General features: G+C 43.6%; 1 protein-coding gene across 1 annotated transcript in view; it reads right to left on the bottom strand.

Moving 5' to 3' along the window:
• Positions 1-20,207: 20,207 nt before the first annotated feature.
• The window catches only part of LOC122935166 (cysteine-rich venom protein DIS2-like), a 35,076-nt gene continuing 34,694 nt past the window's right edge, over positions 20,208-20,589 (bottom strand). The window contains exon 5 of the mRNA XM_044290931.1: positions 20,208-20,380. Within this exon, the coding sequence (XP_044146866.1) occupies positions 20,373-20,380 (8 nt within the window). The 3' untranslated portion in view covers positions 20,208-20,372. The remainder of the gene's footprint in view (positions 20,381-20,589) is intronic.

The following is a 20,589-nucleotide window of genomic DNA, read 5'->3' as shown; positions in this document are numbered from 1 at the left end:
ACAGCTTCACAAGTAGGCTTTCTCCACAAAATGGCAGTTATTAATTATGCAAGATACTCAGAGGGTAAATCCACAATGCACTCAGAATCAGGTTGTACCTTTCCTCAGAAATAGCGTACACTGTTCTTTCTAGAACTCCTGTCTGGCTTTCTATCCCAAGGCCCGGATGCCTAAATGGTGGCTTAAATCCTTGGTAAATATCTCTTCCTCTGGTATTAATTAAATCCTTGCTTTACTTTCTAATGCATCTGCCCATCAGGGTTACTTATCTTTACCTGTGATATCCTTACTTGTCCGGTGGATGACTGTGGGTTTCTCCCAGGAGGTTCTGTCCTGCTACTGGGGTGACTTCAGAGCTAACTAAGGCTCTCTTGGCTTCAGGCAGGCTAGGTCTCCTCACTAGCCTCCTGGTCATAGCTAGCAGCCAGGGCTATCAAGCTGCATGTCAGGAGGAGGCCCTCTAACTTCTGTCTTCTCAGACTCCTGACTCTGCACTACCTCTCCCTGTCTGGGCCTGGACATTTATACTAGGGGCTCCCTATCTCCCTCTAGTGTCTGGGATGTCTAACTACACCCAACTAGGCCTGCTATTGCATCATACAGGGGAACATTGCATATGAAAACACATTAGAAAATACATTAAATGCACAATTAAATATAACATTTCTGTCCCTTGTGAGTAGGAGTAACGCGCACACCAATTGACCCTTGTGTAGTGCCCACCCCTACCTAGTGGGACACTACATACCCCCACGCTATAACGTTGCCCGTCCTCAGCGCAACATGGAGGAGGCCCTGCCCAGCTGGATACTGCACCTGTAATAGAAAAACAATGCAAAGCAGGAAAATACATCTACATTTGCGGAAAATACATTATATGTATATATCAGACAGTTCCACTGGCTTAGGAGCAAGTTCGGTGAAAAGGGGCGTCGTTCTCTTCTCTCAGGATAGTGTGAGGGAACAGGGGCGCTGACCTGGTGCAGCGTATCAGTGATACCAGGATAGTCCATAATAATACTTTAAGTGCAAATTGTCCATAATAGAACAGTTGTAGTCCATAGAAAATGTAAAAACATTAAATAACAATTCTTGGAGGCTCAAAGAACAAATATGAGTCCGTACCCAGGCTCTTTTCTTATCTCTTCACCAGTAAAGATTTCACAGACAGCAAAGCAAGAGGAATAGGATCACAGAGGCTCGCATATGGTGGAGTCCATCTCTGGGCACATTTCTTTAAAATAGTAGCAAAATCTCAGAGGCTCATGTGCATTTGAGTCTATCCCTGGGCACAATCCTTGGAATTTAAGTTGCATAATAAAATAGCATCACATAAAATAGTCCACATTATTCAAATTGCATCCATATAGAAATAAGTGCTGTAATACCCTTAATCAACCCGAAAAGGGGGTGAAAGGGTTAAAGGTGCAACATCTAAATAGGCACAACTGGATTCAAATATTGCAGAAGCAGGCAGGAGGTCCTGTAAACAATATGGCCTTGCTGCACGTGGTATTTCAGTGGTTTGCCGCCTCCACTGAGCCGTGGGTAACTGGCAGCAGCAACAGGGGGCCAAAACAACGAAGGACTCCTGTCCTGAAAGGGTTAAATCCTCTTTGATAGGGTCCCTTAGCAAAAGTAAATCAAACAAGGGCCTAGCAGGCCAATTCACAGGGGCAAGTCATATCCACTTGGCATCACAGTGGTGCTCCCTGGCTCCATTTGTATATTGGGCCTGTATGGAGGATCAACAGACGGATGTGCCCACAACACAGTATTGGGGGGCAACTGAGGCATGAATGGACCCCTAATAGGTATAGGCCCCATAGGCCTAGGGGTAATCAAAGTTGCTTACCGCACCGGTGCAGGCATGACAATAGTGGGCTGCTGCACTGGCCTGGGTACCGCTGATGCAAGCGGTCCAGTGGGTTCCTGGACGACTGGCTCTGTGCGCCGGTGCACAGCGTAGGAAGACCTCACCGCAGGTGCTGACACTAAAGAGGGCCGGCTGGAAGGGACAGGTACTCTCACTTCAGACCCAGAGACGTCCGAGTCCTTAAGTCCTTTTTCTTTAAGGTCAGGTGGAGTCTGGATCCTGACGGAGGCAATCTGTCGCAGCTCCCGTAGTTTCTTCCCCAGCCGCACGATCTGATCGTCCAGGCTTTCGGAGTCGGGATCGCTGTCCTCCGCTGTCGCCGCCGGCACTTGTAAGGTGGATGGCACGTCCTGCGCAGCCGCTGCAGGCTCAGGTGAGGCGTCCGCTTTTCTTCCTCTTCGGATATTCTCCAGGGTAGCACGGAATCTTTCTGCATCTTGTAGTTCATGTACAGTTTTCTCCCTGCGATGCAGCTCAGGTGAGGGCCATGGGCTTACCCTCTTCTCCACCACTGTTGGTTGCCAAAAGACGTTCGGGCCAATGAAGGAGCCCCGTTCTTGAAAGGCATGATGGGCCGGTTCTGGAGAGCACACAGGTTCGCGCTCGCAGCCAGGGTGGTCCTCATCAAGGTCCCAGTCCTCCGTTCTCTTTTTAGGACGGGACACGGCAGTGGCGTAGGGGCCTCGCAGGCCCTCAGCAGGGGTGAACTCGACCTCCTCTCCCTCGCGGAGGTTATGCAAATGTTCTGGGAGGTAGCTCCGCTTGACGGACCTCCGATTGACATATAAGTCTCTTCCAGTAAGATAGTCCTTGATAAAACCGAAGCCTCGGTCCTTGTCAAAGGCCACAACCAACCCCATTCTCCTCTCCAGGCAGGGTTGGGCGTCAGTGTGGCACTCATGAACGGTCTTTGCCAGTTCTTCATAATAATTTTTTGTCTTAGTCGTTTTCTTTATTGCGGCCTCCCGGATCTCTGCCATCAACGCTGACCACTTAAACAAGGGCTGGAAGAAGTCTCTCCAGGAGCCATAGTAGGTCTCCGGTTGCGTCCTCGGTGGCGGGCAGGCGGGTCTCTCTGGTCCCGGAGAGTAGGCCGGTGGAGCGTCCTCTTGCTCTACACCAACAAGGTTCATGGTTAACAAATCAGGCGCAGACATCTCAGCAGAGCAGTCCTCACTCCTCAACATGCTCGATCCTTCTCTGGAGAGCGACAGGGTGGCGCCGACAATTACAGACAGATCCTCCCATTGCGCTGGGAGGCCGCCCCCCAGGTACTCCAGTATGGGGGAGACGGAGTCCATTTCAGTATACTTGCAAATGTCCAGACAGGGCGGTGGCGCCAGCATATAGCCTTCCCGCACTTTTCAGCAGAAGGCGCCAATTTTTACCGCCAATTTAGTATGAAGATGACGCAGCAAACAAATCCAATCAAGCTAAGCGGCCATCTTTGTGCAAAATCGCTGTCTATTCACTGACAGCAAGCGGTGGCTTCAATAAGCAGAAAACAGTCCATACAATGCAATCTTCACACCGCAATTACTACAGTTCACTTTGGCCCAGCAATTTTCAATAAAAACAATTGGGGCTTGTCACTTTAAGGCAATTTACAGCACACAGTTTTTGTATCCGCAATGGCGCAGGAATGTTCGTATCCTGTTCGTGACGCCAATTTATGCAACACGCCAGACCTGCAGGGTATAGCGAAGTGAGGTCACAGTTATGGGCAATCGAGGGTTGCTCACTGTATTAGAGCACCCTGGGCAGGCATGTAGCAGTGAAAGAGAGGTAGACACGGTTCCTCTGGGGCACGCTCTGCATGTAGGGACCAGGCCTGATGGTGGATGAGGTGCCCTGGATGTTACGGGTATTTTGAGTGCCTGGGGCAAGGTCCCTTTAAGGTTCGTGATGCCAGTGCCTTTGACGGTGGCACACCGGTTGATAGTTGGAATAAGTGAGGTACACAGGTGGTATAGTGAACCAAATGTTGCTTTACTAAACAGTCCAACTTTGTACATCAGATGGTAACACAGTCCTTTAAATCACAGCTTCACAAGTAGGCTTTCTCCACAAAATATCAGGTATTAATTATGCAAGATACTCAGAGGGTAAATCCACAATGCACTCAGAATCAGGTTGTACCTTTCCTCAGAAATAGCGTACACTGTTCTTTCTAGAACTCCTGTCTGGCTTTCTATCCCAAGGCCCAGATGCCTAAATGGTGGCTTAAATCCTTGGTAAATATCTCTTCCTCTAGTATTAATTAAATCCTTGCTTTACTTTCTAATGCATCTGCCCATCAGGGTTACTTATCTTTACCTGTGATATCCTTACTTGTCTGGTGGATGACTGTGGGTTTCTCCCAGGAGGTTCTGTCCTTCTACTGGGGTGACTTCAGAGCTAACTAAGGCTCTCTTGGCTTCAGGCAGGCTAGGTCTCCTCACTAGCCTCCTGGTCATAGCTAGCAGCCAGGGCTATCAAGCTGCATGTCAGGAGGAGGCCCTCTAACTTCTGTCTTCTCAGACTCCTGACTCTGCACTACCTCTCCCTGTCTGGGCCTGGACATTTATACTAGGGGCTCCCTATCTCCCTCTAGTGTCTGGGATGTCTAACTACACCCAACTAGGCCTGCTATTGCATCATACAGGGGAACATTGCATATGAAAACACATTAGAAAATACATTAAATGCACAATTAAATATAACATTTCTGTCCCTTGTGAGTAGGAGTAACGCGCACACCAATTGACCCTTGTGTAGTGCCCACCCCTACCTAGTGGGACACTACAGGGTTAAGAAGGCAGTGAGGGTCACAAATGTCAACATAGATTATGGCAGCAAAAAATACGTATCAGGTAATGTGAACCAAAAGATATAAATCCAGGGGTCATAACTAATACCATTACCATTACTGGCATTTTACCCCAAAAAGAGGGAAGTAAATCAGAATAAGATATTAAACCGTCCTCAAGTATCTTGATTTTCTGCTTGGCGCTTCTTTGCCTGAGGGGATTTGAACTTCTTGAACTTCTTGGCGACTCGCCAGTCTTCCGTTGAAGGCAGGGGTGGCATCTTCATATCCCCAGCCAGAGGCATCCATGAGGGGATATCTAAAGGTTCTGTCTGTAGAGCGTCCCACATTTTGGTGAGTTCGTCCGGGTGACGAATAACAACTTGCTTCCCATTGATAGTGGCACATAGACCGAACGGAAAGAGCCAGCGCAGGGGGTGCCTTCTCTCCCTTAGGAGGTCCGTAAGTGGATTTAATTGCCTCCGCTTGGCTAAGGTACTCGCTGCAAGGTCTTGAAAAGGCTGGATTTTGCAGCCCTCAATTATTGTGTCCCCTTTATGCCTGGTGGCGGTTAAGATGGCAGCTGTGTCCACAAAGCTGAGTAAGCCGCATATAATATCACGCGGCGGGGCATCTGGCGCCGGTTTGGGCCTGAGGGCCCTGTGGGCTCTCTCTACGATTATTTTCTCTGCCCTTTCTTGGCCAAGTAATGCGGAGAAGATCTGACTGACCGTATCGGGAATGTCCTCTCTTTGCACACTTTCCGAGATGCCTCTAATGCGAACGTTCTTTCTTCGGCTCCTGTTCTCCTGGTCTTAAAGGTGCAGGAAGGCTGAATTCATCTGTTCACGGATCTCCGTAACTTTAGTTTGTAGCGCCCGGCTGTGCTTAGTTAGAACTGCCTGAGAATCTTCTAAGGCTGCCACTCTGTATCCCGTTTGCTTGAACTCTGTTTTAATAGCTGTGAGTTCCTTCAGAACGGGTTCAAAAGCCAGGGCTAGGGACTCCTTGAGGAAGGCTCTAGTGATTGGTATCGAGCCTAGTTCGCTGTGTGTCTCCGACACAGTATAGGAACCCTCGTCATCAGAGTCCTCTGTATAGTTCATTGCGGCGGCTGCCTCCTGCGCCATCTTGGATCTAGCAGCCGGCGAGGACAGTTTCCTTTTCAGGTACTTGTCCAGGTCCGATTCTCCTTTAGCATGCTTAGGAGTAGTGTTGAGCGAACTTCTGTTTTAAGTTCGGCATCTAAAGTTTGGCTTCCGGTTAGCGGAGAATCCCGACATGGATTCCGAATACCGTTGTGGTCCGTGGTAGCAGAATCAATAATGGCCGATTATTGATTCCGCTACCACGGACCACAACGGAATTCGGAATCCATATCGGGATTCTCCGCTAACCGGAAGCCGAACTTTAGATGCCGAACTTAAAACAGAAGTTCGCTCAACACTACTTAGGAGTCATCTGGGTCTCCTTGGACTTCTCTTTGGTAGGTTTTCCTATGATATAGCGAGGTGGGAACCCGTATAATAGCTGTATACAAGTGCTTCTGTGAGGAGCTCACGGGTCAAGCGGCCATTTCCTGGTGCGGCTTAACAGGACAACGCTACAGTACACAATGCCCGCAGGACACGGGACTTCTTCCAGGAAAATAACATCACTCTTTTGGCCCATCCTGCTTGTTCCCCTGATCTAAATCCAATTGAGAACCTTTGGGGATGGATGGCAAGGGAAGTTTACAAAAATGGACAACAGTTCCAGACAGTAGAAGGCATTTGTAATATACCAACAAAGGCTGAGACCAGCCACTATATGCACTGCATGGCCACAAAACATGAAACTCTTACAAAGGCAAAACACACCAGCAGTAATGTTCATACAAATCTTTATTAAACAAATATGCATACAAACAAGCTAAATAATTATTTGAATGATTGAAACCCAGTAGGGAAATGCAGAGAAGTGTGGATGAAACCCCCCAGGCCAGTACATATATCAATACATCATTGTTGCATAAAGTTGCTGCTGCCTGTGTGGTACACCGGAAACTATATTAAAAGAAGATGGAACAATCAGTGTGCTCAGATATTAGTCTCATCAATAAATGCACAAATATACCACAGGTCTGAAAATACAAACCCTGGGTGGCTAGAAAAGACCAAAAAGCATAATACTGTACAGGATACCACTTGCCCACGGTATCAACACACAAGCAGCAACACTAGCATACTGAATACATAACAGATAACCAACCTGGTTGGAGGGACAGCCCGATGTCCGTTTCCCTCACTAGCTTTTTCACAGGGCACATTGAACCTGCCATATGACCCACCCTTTATACCCAGACTATCTACGTCAACCAATCAGGTACAACAATCCACTCCCTCCCATCCTGCACCTGAGAAGCGCTATCATCTATCCTATTGCACACCTACAGCGGACGTCATACGTGATGTCACTGCCGCGCATGCACATACGAACAGACCACCTGATACAGGAACTCCCCATCCCCGCGCCACACCAGCTCTGCACAGCGAACCGGATGTGACAACAAGACCGGAAGCGAGGATTACGCGCCCCCAATAACCACGTGATCCGGACACAGCGTCTTCGGCCGCCCAGCAACGGTACCCACCTGACCAAAAAGTGGGTGGAGACAGTCACGTATATCTGTATAGCTCCTATACTCTCTTAAATACACACAAATGAACAAATGGACATTTGTGTGTATTTGTTAATAAATACACCATGGTTATACCAATGATCATAATTAATGTGACAAAGAAAAATAGTAAATACTGATAGTGATAAATAATAATCATAATAATAGTAATAGTAAACCGTGCAATAAAGAAAAGTGCAAGTGAAAGTTCGCAGTGCGACAGTGCAAGTGCAACAACAAATAATGACCTCATGCAACAAAATTACTACACAATAAATTATTGTCATGTTTGGACATTGCATTTGTGGACACAAACAAGTTGTATGCAACAACGTACTGTATATTTAAGATGTGCAATAATGGGACTGGGTTACTATTACTGTAGTGGCATGGGTTATGCAATTATGCAATGGATGTTTATTGCCCATATTTTATATATTAGGTATTTTGGTCTATATTGCATAGATTTTACATTTTATGTATAGGATTGTGTAGTAACTTTGTTGCATGAGGTCATTATTTGTTGTTGCACTTGCACTGTCGCACTGCGCACTTTCACTTTCACTTGCACTTTTCTTTATTGCACGGTTTATTATTACTATTATTATGATTATTATTTATCACTATCAGTATTTACTATTTTTCTTTGTCACATTAATTATGATCATTGGTATAACCATGGTGTATTTATTAACAAGGTTATGAGGAGTGAGCACTTCTCCCGTAATATGTTTGGGTAGGTTATACTACTCTCCTAGTAAGGGGGTCAGACTGTTCATGTCCATTTGTCCATTTGTGTGTATTTAAGAGAGTATAGGAGCTATACAGATATACGTGACTGTCTTCACCCACTTTTTGGTCAGGTGGATATCGTTGCTGGGCGGCCGCAGACGCTGTGTCCGGATCACGTGGTTATCGGGGGTGCGTCATCCTCGCTTCCGGTCTTGTTGTCACATCCGGTTTGCTGTGCAGGGCTGGTGTGGCGCGGGCTGGGGGCGGGGATGGGGAGTTCCTGTATAAGGTGGTCTGTTCGTATGCGCATGCGCGGTGGTGACATCACGCATGACGTCCGCTGTAGGTGTGCAATAGGATAGATGATAGCGCTTCTCAGGTGCAGGATGGGAGGGAGTGGATTGTTGTACCTGATTAGTTGACGTAGATAGGCTGGGTATAAAGCGTGGGTCATATGGCAGGTTCAAGTGCCCTGTGAAAAAGCTAGTGAGCGAAACGGACGTCGGGCCGTCCCTCCAGCCAGGTTGGTTATCTGTTATGTATTCAGTATGCTAGTGTTGCTGCTTGTGTGTTGATACCGTGGGCAAGTGGTATCCTGTACAGTATTATGATTTTTGGTCTTTTCTAGCCACCCAGGGTTTGTATTTTCAGACCTGTGGTGTATTTGTGCATTTATTGATGAGACTAATATCTGAGCACACTGATTGTTCCATCTTCTTTTGATATAGTTTCCGGTGTACCACACAGGCAGCAGCAACTTTATGCAACAATGATGTATTGATATATGTACTGGCCTGGGGGGGTCTCATCCACACTTCTCTGCATTTCCCTACTGGGTTTTAATCATTCAAATAATTATTTATCTTGTTTGTATGCATATTTGTTTAATAAAGATTTGTATGAACATTACCGCTGGTGTGTTTTGCCTTTGTAGGAGTTTCATAGATGGCCTTTGTGTGGCCGTCTTCACCACTTGGAGAAATGTTCCCACTCACCTCATGGAAACGCTTGCATCAAGCATGCCGAAACAAATTTTGGAAGTGATAAACAATAACGGTGAAGCTTCTCATTACTGAGTTCATCTTTGGAAGTTGGATTTCTGTTTTGGGTGGGATTAGGTTTTTTTTGGAGGTGTGGTCCTAAACTTTTGATCAGCTGAAAAACAGCCTGTTTCAGTTTATTTGTTGTTTTCACTAAATTGAATGCTCAAAAAATGTTTTGTCTCACTCCCATTTCTTCTTGTTGCATGTTAAAGCTCTACTATATGATTTTTTGCCATTTTTCAAGTGGTCTTAAACTTTTGATCAGGACTGTATGTTCTGCATTAAACCTATCTGCTGCACCCAGCTTTTCCAGAGTCTAATATTGTCCACACCCCTCATCTTTCCTTCTCATTCCCTGGTATTTCTGTATAGAACTATTAATGTCTCTTTCCTTGCTGTATTTATTGAGTATTTGCTTACATTGACTTTTTTACCCCTGTATCTGGTCCTCCCTTGATTAGGCCAAATGTAGCCCCCTCCCCTCTTGGTCACACCTGATTGAACACTGAGTGGTATAAATCTAAGTTCCTAGGTATTCCAGACCATAATCTTTCAAAATGCAACATCTTTCAAGTGCAACTCTTTAAGTGCACATACAGAATTATACCAGAATGTAACCAGAAGGGGACCAAAGGTAATTACAGAAATAGTTAATGCAAACAATGTTTCAATATTTCATCTTACTCTTCCTACTTTTCCTAAACCTCCTGAAATACCCCCACATCCATTCACCCAGCAAGGAACTATTCATCTCTTCCTCCATCTTACCTTCTCATCTGACTGCTTGCACAAACCTGTTTGGCAATGTAAAATACTTTCTTACCAAACACACACAGATACCTCATGCCCTCTCTTATTCTCATCTATTAACACTTTCTCTGCTTCTCCTTATTGCTGGTGATATATCTCCAAATCCAGCCCCCCTCAGCAAACCCCCACTATCTTCTCTATGTCCCACTACAAATCTCCTTCTACAAATTTCTGCAACCCCTTAAACCTAATAACCGTGCCTCTGACCCCTGCTCCTTTGGTTGCTCTTGCAGGAGCATTATGGCATGCAGGCTATATCTGTAACAAACTGTCCTACATTCACGACAAACATGGTGGAGGAGTTGGTCTTCTCCTATCAGACACCTGCTCCTACAGCCCAACTCCACTGCCACCCTCCATTACGCTCACTTCATTTTAACACTTTAAAACTCCCTTCTCCGTCCCCCAGGGCGCCCACCCCCTCCTCTCATCTCAGCTGAGGACTTTGCCACGTATGGTACGTCAAACAAAAGATAGTCAACATCAGATAAAGCTTCAGTACACAGTCCCCAAAAACCCTCTACACAACTGCTCAGTCCTCTTCTCCCAAAACCCGCTTCTCCACATTACAAAAGAAAAACTCTCCACTTTACTCTCCAGATCACATCTCACCATCTGTGCACTTGACCCAATCCCATCCCACCTCATCCCACCTCACCAGTAACCTCACCAGAGTGTTTATCCCAGCCCAAACTCATCTTTTCAACCTATCACTAACCTCTGGAGTCTTCCCCCCTGGTTTTAAACATGCTACATTTACATCCATCCTCAAAAAGCCTTCACTTGACCCGTATTTTTTGTCCAGTTATCGCCCAATATAATTTCTTCTGTATGCCTCAAAGCTACTTGATCAAAGTCACCAATGACCTACTAACAGCCAAAACCAAGAAACATTATTCTGTCCTCCTTCTCCTTGACCTGTCCTCTGCCTTTGACACGGTCGGCCATTCCCTTCTGTTGCAAACTCTCTCATCTTCTGGCATCACTGACCTGGCCCTCTTCTGGATCACAGACCGGACGTTTAGCGTCTCCCACTCTCACACCACCTCCTCGTCTCAGTCCCTCTCCGTTGGTGTCCCCCAAGGCTCTGTCCAAGGATCCCTGCTCTTCTCTATTTACACTTTAGACCTGGGACAGCTCATAAAGTCCCATGGCTTTCAGTATCACTTTTATGCTGACGACTCACAAATCTACCTTTCTGGTCCAGACATCACTACCTTATTATCCAGAATCCCACGATGCCCATCTTCCATATTATCCTTCTTCTCCTCTTGCTTTCTAAAACTTAACATGGATAAAACAGGATTCATCATCTTTCCCCCATCTTGCTCAACCCCACCAACAGACCTATCTATCACGATTAATGGCTGCACACTCTCCCCGGTCAACCAAGTCCGCTGCCTTTGAGTGACCTTGGATTCTGCCCTCTCCTTCAAACCGCATAGCCAAGCCCTTTGTACATGCCCTCATCATTTCTCACCTAGACTACTGCAACATTCTCCTCTGTGGCCTTCCATCCAGCACTCTCACACCCCTCCAATCTATCCTCAACTCTGCTGCCCGACTAATCCCCCTCTCACCCTGTTACTCCTATGCCTCTCCCTTCTGCCAATCCCTTCACTGGCTCCCCATTGCCCAGCGAATTCAGTTCAAAATACTAACAAATACATACAAGGCCGTCCACAACCTGTCCCCTCCCTACACCTCTGAGCTACTTTCCTGATACATCCCCAAATGCAATCTCCGATCCTCACAAGACCTCCTTCTCTCCTCTCCTCTTATCACCTCTTCCCACAATCACCTCCAAGATTTCTCCCGTGCATCCCCCACACTCTGGAAATCGCTACCCAACATATCAGACTCTCACCTACAGTGGAATCCTTCAAAAGAAACCTAAAAACCCACCTCTTCAGACAAGCCTACAACGAGTGACCCTGCTGCCGTGACCAGCTTTACCCTCACCTACTGTGTCCTTCTCCCATACCATGTAGATTGTAAGCCCTCTCTCCTTCTATACCAATTTATAACTCGTCTTGTTAATTCTTAGTGCAATTGTCTGTGTTATGTATGTATACCCCTTATCATATGTATAGCGCTATAATAATAATAAATAATAATAACATCATAGTGACATATTTCAATATCTATTATATCTTTATTATAATATATAATATATATTATAATTTATTAATATTATATATTTTTTGGACATTCCCCCAATGAATTCCTTTATTTTTTTAAAATGTCTTTATTAAAGTAAACCAGATTTTTTTGCAATCTATTTTCTGTTAAAGTTTTCAGGAGCAGGAGCCTGTTAATACCTTTCAGAGATTTGCTTTACAGTAACTACGTGCACCACTGGAAATTGTAATCTGGAGATGTTTATTGACTTCTGTGGGAGAGTATTGTGGGCTTCCTCTGTACTGAGGTCATTTGGCAAGGAAGAAAGTAGATACACTGTTGACATTGCTTATAATGGTGGATCCTGTGTTATAGATAGATAGATAGATAAATATTCAAGCATGCAATATACCCAGAATTGAGTATGAGCACCATGCGCAGAAATGCACGCACTTACGCGCCTTGACATGTTATCAATGAGGTTATTAATGGTTGTCTGAGGAATGTTCTGCTGCGCTGAATGCACTTGGGACTCAAATCATCAAGATCTGCTGCTGGCAGCTCCCTTTGAAGTTGACCAATTATATCCCATATGTGCTTGAGGCAAGTACAGAGATGCTGCAGATCATGGTAGCACATTTAAAGGGAGCCTGTTACCTACTTTGATTGTTTCAACATAAAAATAGTACCTGTATTGTGTCTTTCACATGTCCACAAATGGAAAAAAAAACACTTCATAAAGATATGCAAATTACGGCCTTTTAAGTGCCCAAGGGCAGCATTATGGCTGCAAGTGCCCAGGCCCCTCTCTCATGTGCCAAGATAACTTCTCCCCTTAGATTCCATTGGCTCGCAGTCGCATGAGATCCAAACCAGAGGAGGAGGATGAATAAAGAGAGGAGAGTGGTCCAAAGGATCCAAAGGGAGCAGTTATCTGGGTGTCGGACCACCACCAATCTGATATTGATGACCTATCCTGAGGATATGTCATAAATATTAAAAGCCCAGGGCACCCCTTTAAGGTCCCTTTACATGGGACGATGTACAATCTGCTAATCGCTAGTGGAGGAGACTAGTGCATTTACAAGCACTGATCTACTCCTGCTCTTCCAGAGTACAGGGAGGTTGAGATTGCTAATGTCATCGTTCTTCCCTATACAAACTCATTGTTTACCGGCAGCAGATCGTGTTTACACATCACAATCTGCTGCCACCGGGAAACAAGGATTTTTGGGTTGCAATAACGATCCAATTACCCGATGAACAAACGTTTTGCTTGTCCATTGAGTAATCGGCAGTACATTTACATCGCCAGATCATCTCTTACAAGTGTTGGATGCTCGTTAGAGATGATCTTTTCAATTCTAGGCCCGTGTAAAGACTATTATCTGAGGTAATAAATCAGTGGAACTGCGGATAAGGTATCCAAGCTGTGCCAACATACTCTACACTGCCCGGACTGCTGTGCCATACTGACATAATGGAAAGGACTCCTGTAGACATGCATAGTATTTTGGACAATGTATTTCAGTGCAGCTTTAAATGTTGACAGCAGAGGAACTGGGAGCAGTGCGAATTTTTAAAATAGTGATCTGAACTCCTTATCTGCAGTACTTCTCCCGTATTGCTTCAGATAAAAGTCCAAGTTTCCGATGACAAGTTCCCTTTGACAAAAAAGCTTGATGTAAACAACAGGTCATTTTTTTCTGTGACACATCTGCTCTTGGCTTTAAGGGTACGGCCACACGTTCAGATTTCCTGATGCAGTTTTGGAATCCGAAATCAGGAATAGACCATAAAATAAGAGACAGTATAAAGGACAGATACAACTTCTATTTTTCGAATTTACTCCTGGTTTTGGCTTCCAAAACTGCATCAGGAAACCTGATTGTGTAGCCATAACCTAACCGAAAAACATATAAAAAACGGCACCAGTGCGGAGAAGGTTTCAATTAACCCAATTTTCAATTCAACTAATAGGTTGATTAAAGAGGCAATAACTTTTATTTTTACATATTGTAGGTGGAATAACTCTTTTACTTTGATAAATGAAATGATCCTTTAAAAATATAATTTTCAATTGTTATATTAAAGAACTATTCCCATCCTGAACCTTAATTGAAAATCCATACATGTCCCTCCTGTAGCTAAAGAAATGGTCAGCAAGTCTCTACAGTCTTTCTATGGGAGTTCCGAAAATGGCTAAGCAGGCTTAATCTAGAGCAATTAATTGCAACAAATAATGTATCCAAAAAATAAATAAATTTAATTAATTAATTAATGAAAAATAAAATTAATCAGGAGAGAGGTAAGTTACATAGAACCATGATGTACTGTACATAGACAGGTTATCCCTCCTGACAGCATAGCTTAGATTTCATAGTTATGGATCAGTGCACCCTGGAAATATTTTACGTAAAATAAATAGTGCTTTGTATTTATTCATTTATTTGGGAACCACAGTCAAATCTCTTTGGCAGAAGAGCATGTGGACATAAGCATCTGACTGGAATTGCCAACTTTTTGTTACACAGTTGCCATGGTAAATTTAGGAGAGAAACGGACTAATAAATTCAATAACGTTTGCAGCAAGACAAACAATTAGTTACCTACTCAATTGGGTGTGTCTACAGATGAGCAAAGGTTTCAAAAATGTTATTTGATCAGTTCGCTAAATTTTACTATACCAGCCTGGCACACATATGTTGAGCAGAAGGGAGGCCAGTCCTTGAGCCTGTCCATGTCTCGTACAGTTCATGCCAGTGCTTATGTGTGGAGCTATAACTATGGTCAAAGACAATATGCCCATTTAAGCCCACTGATTAAATGAGGTTCTGGCCCAGGCACGCCAACAGCTTGGCCAGGTGATGGTAATGCCGCCTCAGCGCTGTAATAGTGGGATTTCCATGTCCTTCTCTGCTTCCCCATCCTCCACCTTGTCCTCAGCCTCCACTGTAGGCACAGTTCAGAGTGGTCCTCCAACATACCACCTATGCCAAGCATGGTAATGTGGCATCAGAGCATGTGTTAAGTGCTGCGGGTTGCATAGTTATCCCAAAGAGAACTCACCATTCAACACAAAATGTTGAGAGACTGATTTTTCTAAAGATGAATCAGGCCTGCATCAACCAGGATTTCCAGACACCTGTGCCTAATGCAACAGACTAGAAGATCCTAGCAGTAATAATCTGACTGTAGTGTGCTTCCACACCAAAACATTGTAATAAATGGTCCATTACTTCTGCCCTCGTGCTGCTGCTACTATTCTTATGCTCCCACCTGCCTGATGCCACAGACCTGCTGCCTCTACTGTCATCTGCTCCTACTGTGATCTTCCACCATCTTGTGCTGTTACTGCCACTGCTGTTTACCCTCCCCACTCTGTTCTGGGCAACTATAGTGACTCTTTATGCTGTTGCCACCCTCCCTACTCTGTTCCGGGGCCACCATTGTGACTCATCATGCTGTTGCCATCCTCACCTCTCTGTTCAGGGGCCACTATTTTGACTCTTCATGCTGTTGCCATCCTCACCAGTCTGTAACAAAGATACTAGTGCCCCTGTTTGACCATGTTGACATCACAGTTTATTTTTCCGTTCTGATCTGTCACAAGAACAGAAAAATAACAAAAAATAATTCCATAAGGCCTCTTCCACATTGTCAGTATTTTGCATCGGGATTTGATCAGGATTTGGAAGCCAAAAGCAGGAGTGGGTGCAAAGCACAGAAGATATTTTCATAAACCCAAGAAAAATACGGTCCATGGTATAATTCAACAAATTAATCAACTAAATGGCCATTGGCCACAATGACCCTGTTTTTGACAAATCATTGGTCTTACCATTGGTCAAAAACAGGGTCATTGTGGCCTTTGGCCATTTAGTTGATTAAAACACAGAAGAAATGCAAATATTTCCATCACATGTTATCTCTCTTTCGAACCCACTCCTATTTTTGCCTTACCAATACTTATGAAATACTGATGGAAAGAAATGACCAAATACTGAACATGTAATAGAATCCATTAAAGTCCTGCATGCAGGACTTCTTTTCCATCTGGAAAAAAAACGATTTCAGACCCAAATGGCCAAAACACATGCAAATTGAGCATGAGGCCTCCATTACGAGGTCAGTATTTTGCATCAAGATTTGATCATGATTTGAAAGCCAAAAGCAAAAGTGAGTCCAAAACACAGGACATATATACAAATATTTCCATTACATTGTATCTCATTTTTTGACCTATTCCTGTTTTTACCTTACAAATACTGATCAAATTAGGTATTAGGTATCATGAATAGATCTACACCTCTTCTTTGGTTTTGACCTGTACCTGCTTTGTGCTGACAATAACTGATTAGAATAACTGACCAAATAACTGAAATGTGTGAACTGAGCCTAATAGTGACACACAGTCATTCTACAGCTAAGGCTACTTTCGCATACGTTTTTTTATGCTGCCTAGTTTTGAGATCCAGCAGAGGATGTCAAAACCACAACAAAATGCTTCAGTTTAATACAACTGGTTGCATCCATTTAGAACAGACCCGGTTGTACTATATCAAAAATGAATAAACCGGATCAGGCACTAAAACCACTGTAAGTCAATGGGCGCCGGATACATTATTATTATTTTTTTGTGGTTTTGGTGTCATATCCAGCATGTTCAGTTTCCTATGCCGGACATAAAACCGCTGCTTGCACAGAACGCAACAAACCAGAATGAAAGGTATTTTGATGCACTTTGTTCCAGTTTGTTCCTTTTTTTACCCAATTGACATTGAATGGGGACAAAACGAAAGTGTTTTTTTTCCGGTTTTGATATCCTCTGCCTTTGTCTCTAAAGTGGAAAGAAAATCACATATTTGAAAGTAGCCTAACAGAAGGGATTCAAAAGCATATGTTTTATGTTGCCTCACTGTGGATTAATAGAACCTTTTTTTTCCACTACTTTGTTGGCGCTGCCTCCATGTCTTTATTTTGTTCCACTAAAGAGTAATTTAGACACAGCTCCTGCAGGGGTGCAAATATTTTTTTTTTCTTTACTGAAGGCTGCTGTATGTTTCTCTTTTGGTTTAACAGAAGAGATTATCCAGGAATGTTGGCGGCCTGCACGATGATCCTCACGTCTGTATATGTGACCTGCCTGTCATTCTGACACACAGTAACTGTTTCCCTACAAGGAAGGATTAGCTATGCATGTTGGTGCAATGCACACTGATGTACAGTCGTGGCCAAAAGTTTTGAGAATGACACAAATATTAGTTTTCACAAAGTTTGCTGTTAAACTGCTTTTAGATCTTTGTTTCAGTTGTTTCTGTGATGTAGGGAGATATAATTACACGCACTTCATACGTTTCAAAGGCTTTTATCGACAATTACATGACATTTATGCAAAGAGTCAGTATTTGCAGTGTTGGCCCTTCTTTTTCAGGACCTCTGCAATTCGACTGGACATGCTCTCAATCAACTTCTGGGCCAATTCCTGACTGATAGCAACCCATTCTTTCATAATCACTTCTGGGAGTTTGTCAGAATTAGTGGGTTTTTGTTTGTCCACCCGCCTCTTGAGGATTGACCACAAGTTTTCAATGGAATTAAGATCTGGGGAGTTTCCAGGCCATGGACCCAAAATGTCAAAGTTTTGGTCCCCGAGCCACTTAGTTATCACTTTTGCCTTATGGCACGGTGCTCCATCGTGCTGGAAAATGCATTGTTCTTCACTAAACTGTTGTTGGATTGTTGGAAGAAGTTGCTGTTGGAGGGTGTTTTGGTACCATTTTTTATTCATGGCTGTGTTTTGGGGCAAAATTGTGAGTGAGCCCACTCCCTTGGATGAGAAGCAACCCCACACATGAATAATGCTTTACTGTTGGCATGACACAGGACTGATGGTAGTGCTCACCTTTTCTTCTCCGGACAAGCCTTTTTCCTGATGCCCCAAACAATCGGAAAGAGGCTTCATCGGAGAATATGACTTTGCCCCAGTCCTCAGCAGTCCATTCACCATATTTTCTGCAGAAGATCAATCTGTCCCTGATGTTTTTTTCGGAGAGAAGTGGCTTCTTTGCTGCCCTTCTTGACACCAGGCCATCTTCCAAAAGTCTTCACCTCACTGTGCGTGCAGATGCACTCACACCTGCCTGCTGCCATTCCTGAGCAAGCTCTGCACTGGGGGCACTCCGATCCTGCAGCTGAACCCTCTTTAGGTGACGATCCTGGTGCTTGCTGGACTTTCTTGGATGACCTGAAGCCTTCTTAACAAGAATTGAACCTCTTTCCTTGAAGTTCTTGATGATCCTATAAATTGTTGATTGAGGTGCAATCTTAGTAGCCACAATATCCTTGCCTGTGAAGCCATTTTTATGCAACGCAATGATGGCTGCACGCGTTTCTTTGCAGGTCACCATGGTTAACAATGGAAGAACAATGATTTCAAGCATCACCCTCCTTTTAACAGGTCAAGTCTGCCATTTTAACCCAATCAGCCTGACATAATGATCTCCAGCCTTGTGCTCGTCAACATTCTCACCTGAGTTAACAAGACAATTACTGAAATGATCTCAGCAGGTCCTTTAATGACAGCAATGAAATGAAGTGTAAAGGTTATTTTTTGAGATTAAGTTCATTTTCATGGCAAAGAAGGACTATGCAATTCATCTGATCACTCTTCATAACATTCTGGAGTATATGAAAATTGCTATTATAAAAACTTAAGCAGCAACTTTTCCAATTTCTAATATTTATGTAATTCTCAAAACTTTTGGCCACCACTGTACACTTAGATGCACCTTTCCAAAAGTTTAACTGCAGGCCATGATAGACCTGATTTAAAGCACTTTGTGATAAATAAATTTTTAACAAACCAAATTTCTTGGTGAAATTCGACAAAGCGTCCAAAAAAACTTTTGAAAACTTCACTCAACTCTAGCTGAGGGAAGTAAGACTACCAGGCTTTCCCTATGAGTGGGTAGGGGAAGCAGGACTCACAGGCTTTCTTTGTAAATCCTGATAGCACATAAACATCTTTTGTGCAAGTAAATAATAAATTACTGCCAAACATTAGGATTTTTTGCTAGGATACTATGTCACATTAGTTTCAAGAAGAATTTCATGGTGCAAAGAACGTGACTTTTAAAAATACCTTTATTTATAATCAAACAGGTATAGGTAAATATATACCAACAATTGTGTACTACAGTTACCAGAATTTCTTTACAAGGGAGTCGTGATCCCCAAAAAAAAACATTCATGGTGACAGGATAGAACAATAGGTTCCGGTGAAGGGACCAAGGTCTATTAGACAGGGCAGAGCAAAAATCACTTACCCTAGTTGCCCTACAGACTGCTTAGCCCAGGACGACCCCCTGATGGTGGCGGCTCCCTGTCCCCAAACATAATGCTATCCGGTCCCTAATAAGCCCTAATAAATCATTAATATTCCATTCTTCTTAGAAACGTGCCATGCTTCTTGGTTACAACATCATGAGTTGATATATTATTTTAAGCCAAACTATTAATTTTTTATTTTTTTTTGCAATATCAAAGTACTGTGAGAATCCCCCCCCCCCCAAACTTGAAAGGATGACCCAAGGTAGGTACACACCTTAAAAGGGAGAAAAACTGATTGATGGAATCAAAATAATAGAAAATGTTATAGTTAATTAGCAAGGAAGCAATTTTTTTGTTAAACGAAACAGAAACATAATGTAGGGTGTTTTAATTTTAAAATTCTGATTGAGCTTTGTTGATAAAATAACCATGACTGAATGCAACCAATGCTACCTACAGGAATTATTTCATGTAGACAACTCATTTTCTCAATGAGGAACCCCTGATAATCAGCTGGTCTACGTAAGTCTGGCAAAGTGATATGTGATCAGATGTGATCAAGGAGATCTGCATGCAACTAAAAGGTTTTCCTGCAGTAGGCACTTTGGTAGAAATATGACACAACATGTTGACGACTAAATTGACCAGGCAGCCATTTCGGGCACTCTTGAGTCCTCCAGATTTTTCTGTGGCCGCGGAAAGGACATACAAATTTGCTGTGTGCTGTCTGCATATTTCGAAGCCCAATACAAATATGGTTGTGTGCATGGGGCCCAAAGTGGGCACAGCTTGGTTGCAAAAAGGAAAATCCATTATGTTGTTCTGTAAAGTCTGAGGAAATTAATAGCTTACTAAGAATCAATGTGACAATTTGCTGCTTGACTGAACTAATACCAACTTTTTGGATCATGAAGCATCTACAGCATTAATCTGCATAAAGATTAAAATGCAAGGGGCACCACAAGAGCTGGGGCAAATTTTTTAGGATACTTTCTTCATCTTCTTTTCTGATTATACAACTGAAATGAAGTAAAACAAGATAAAGATTTAGGTTGCATATAGAAGTACAAGTAAATGCAGGTAGACGAAGCCACAGATCGGTGAACACTTTATTCCTGTACCACTCACTCGCTGTAATAGTCGCCGTCTTTCTCTACTATGTTACATTACAAGCACACTTAACCTAATGAATGATAACTTTTAAGCTACACTGTTGGTCAATTTACAG

This window comes from Bufo gargarizans, chromosome 4 (genome assembly GCF_014858855.1).
Source record: "Bufo gargarizans isolate SCDJY-AF-19 chromosome 4, ASM1485885v1, whole genome shotgun sequence".
In the NCBI taxonomy this organism is placed as follows: Eukaryota; Metazoa; Chordata; class Amphibia; order Anura; family Bufonidae; genus Bufo; species Bufo gargarizans.
This window is presented reverse-complemented; position numbering and strand designations above follow the sequence as displayed.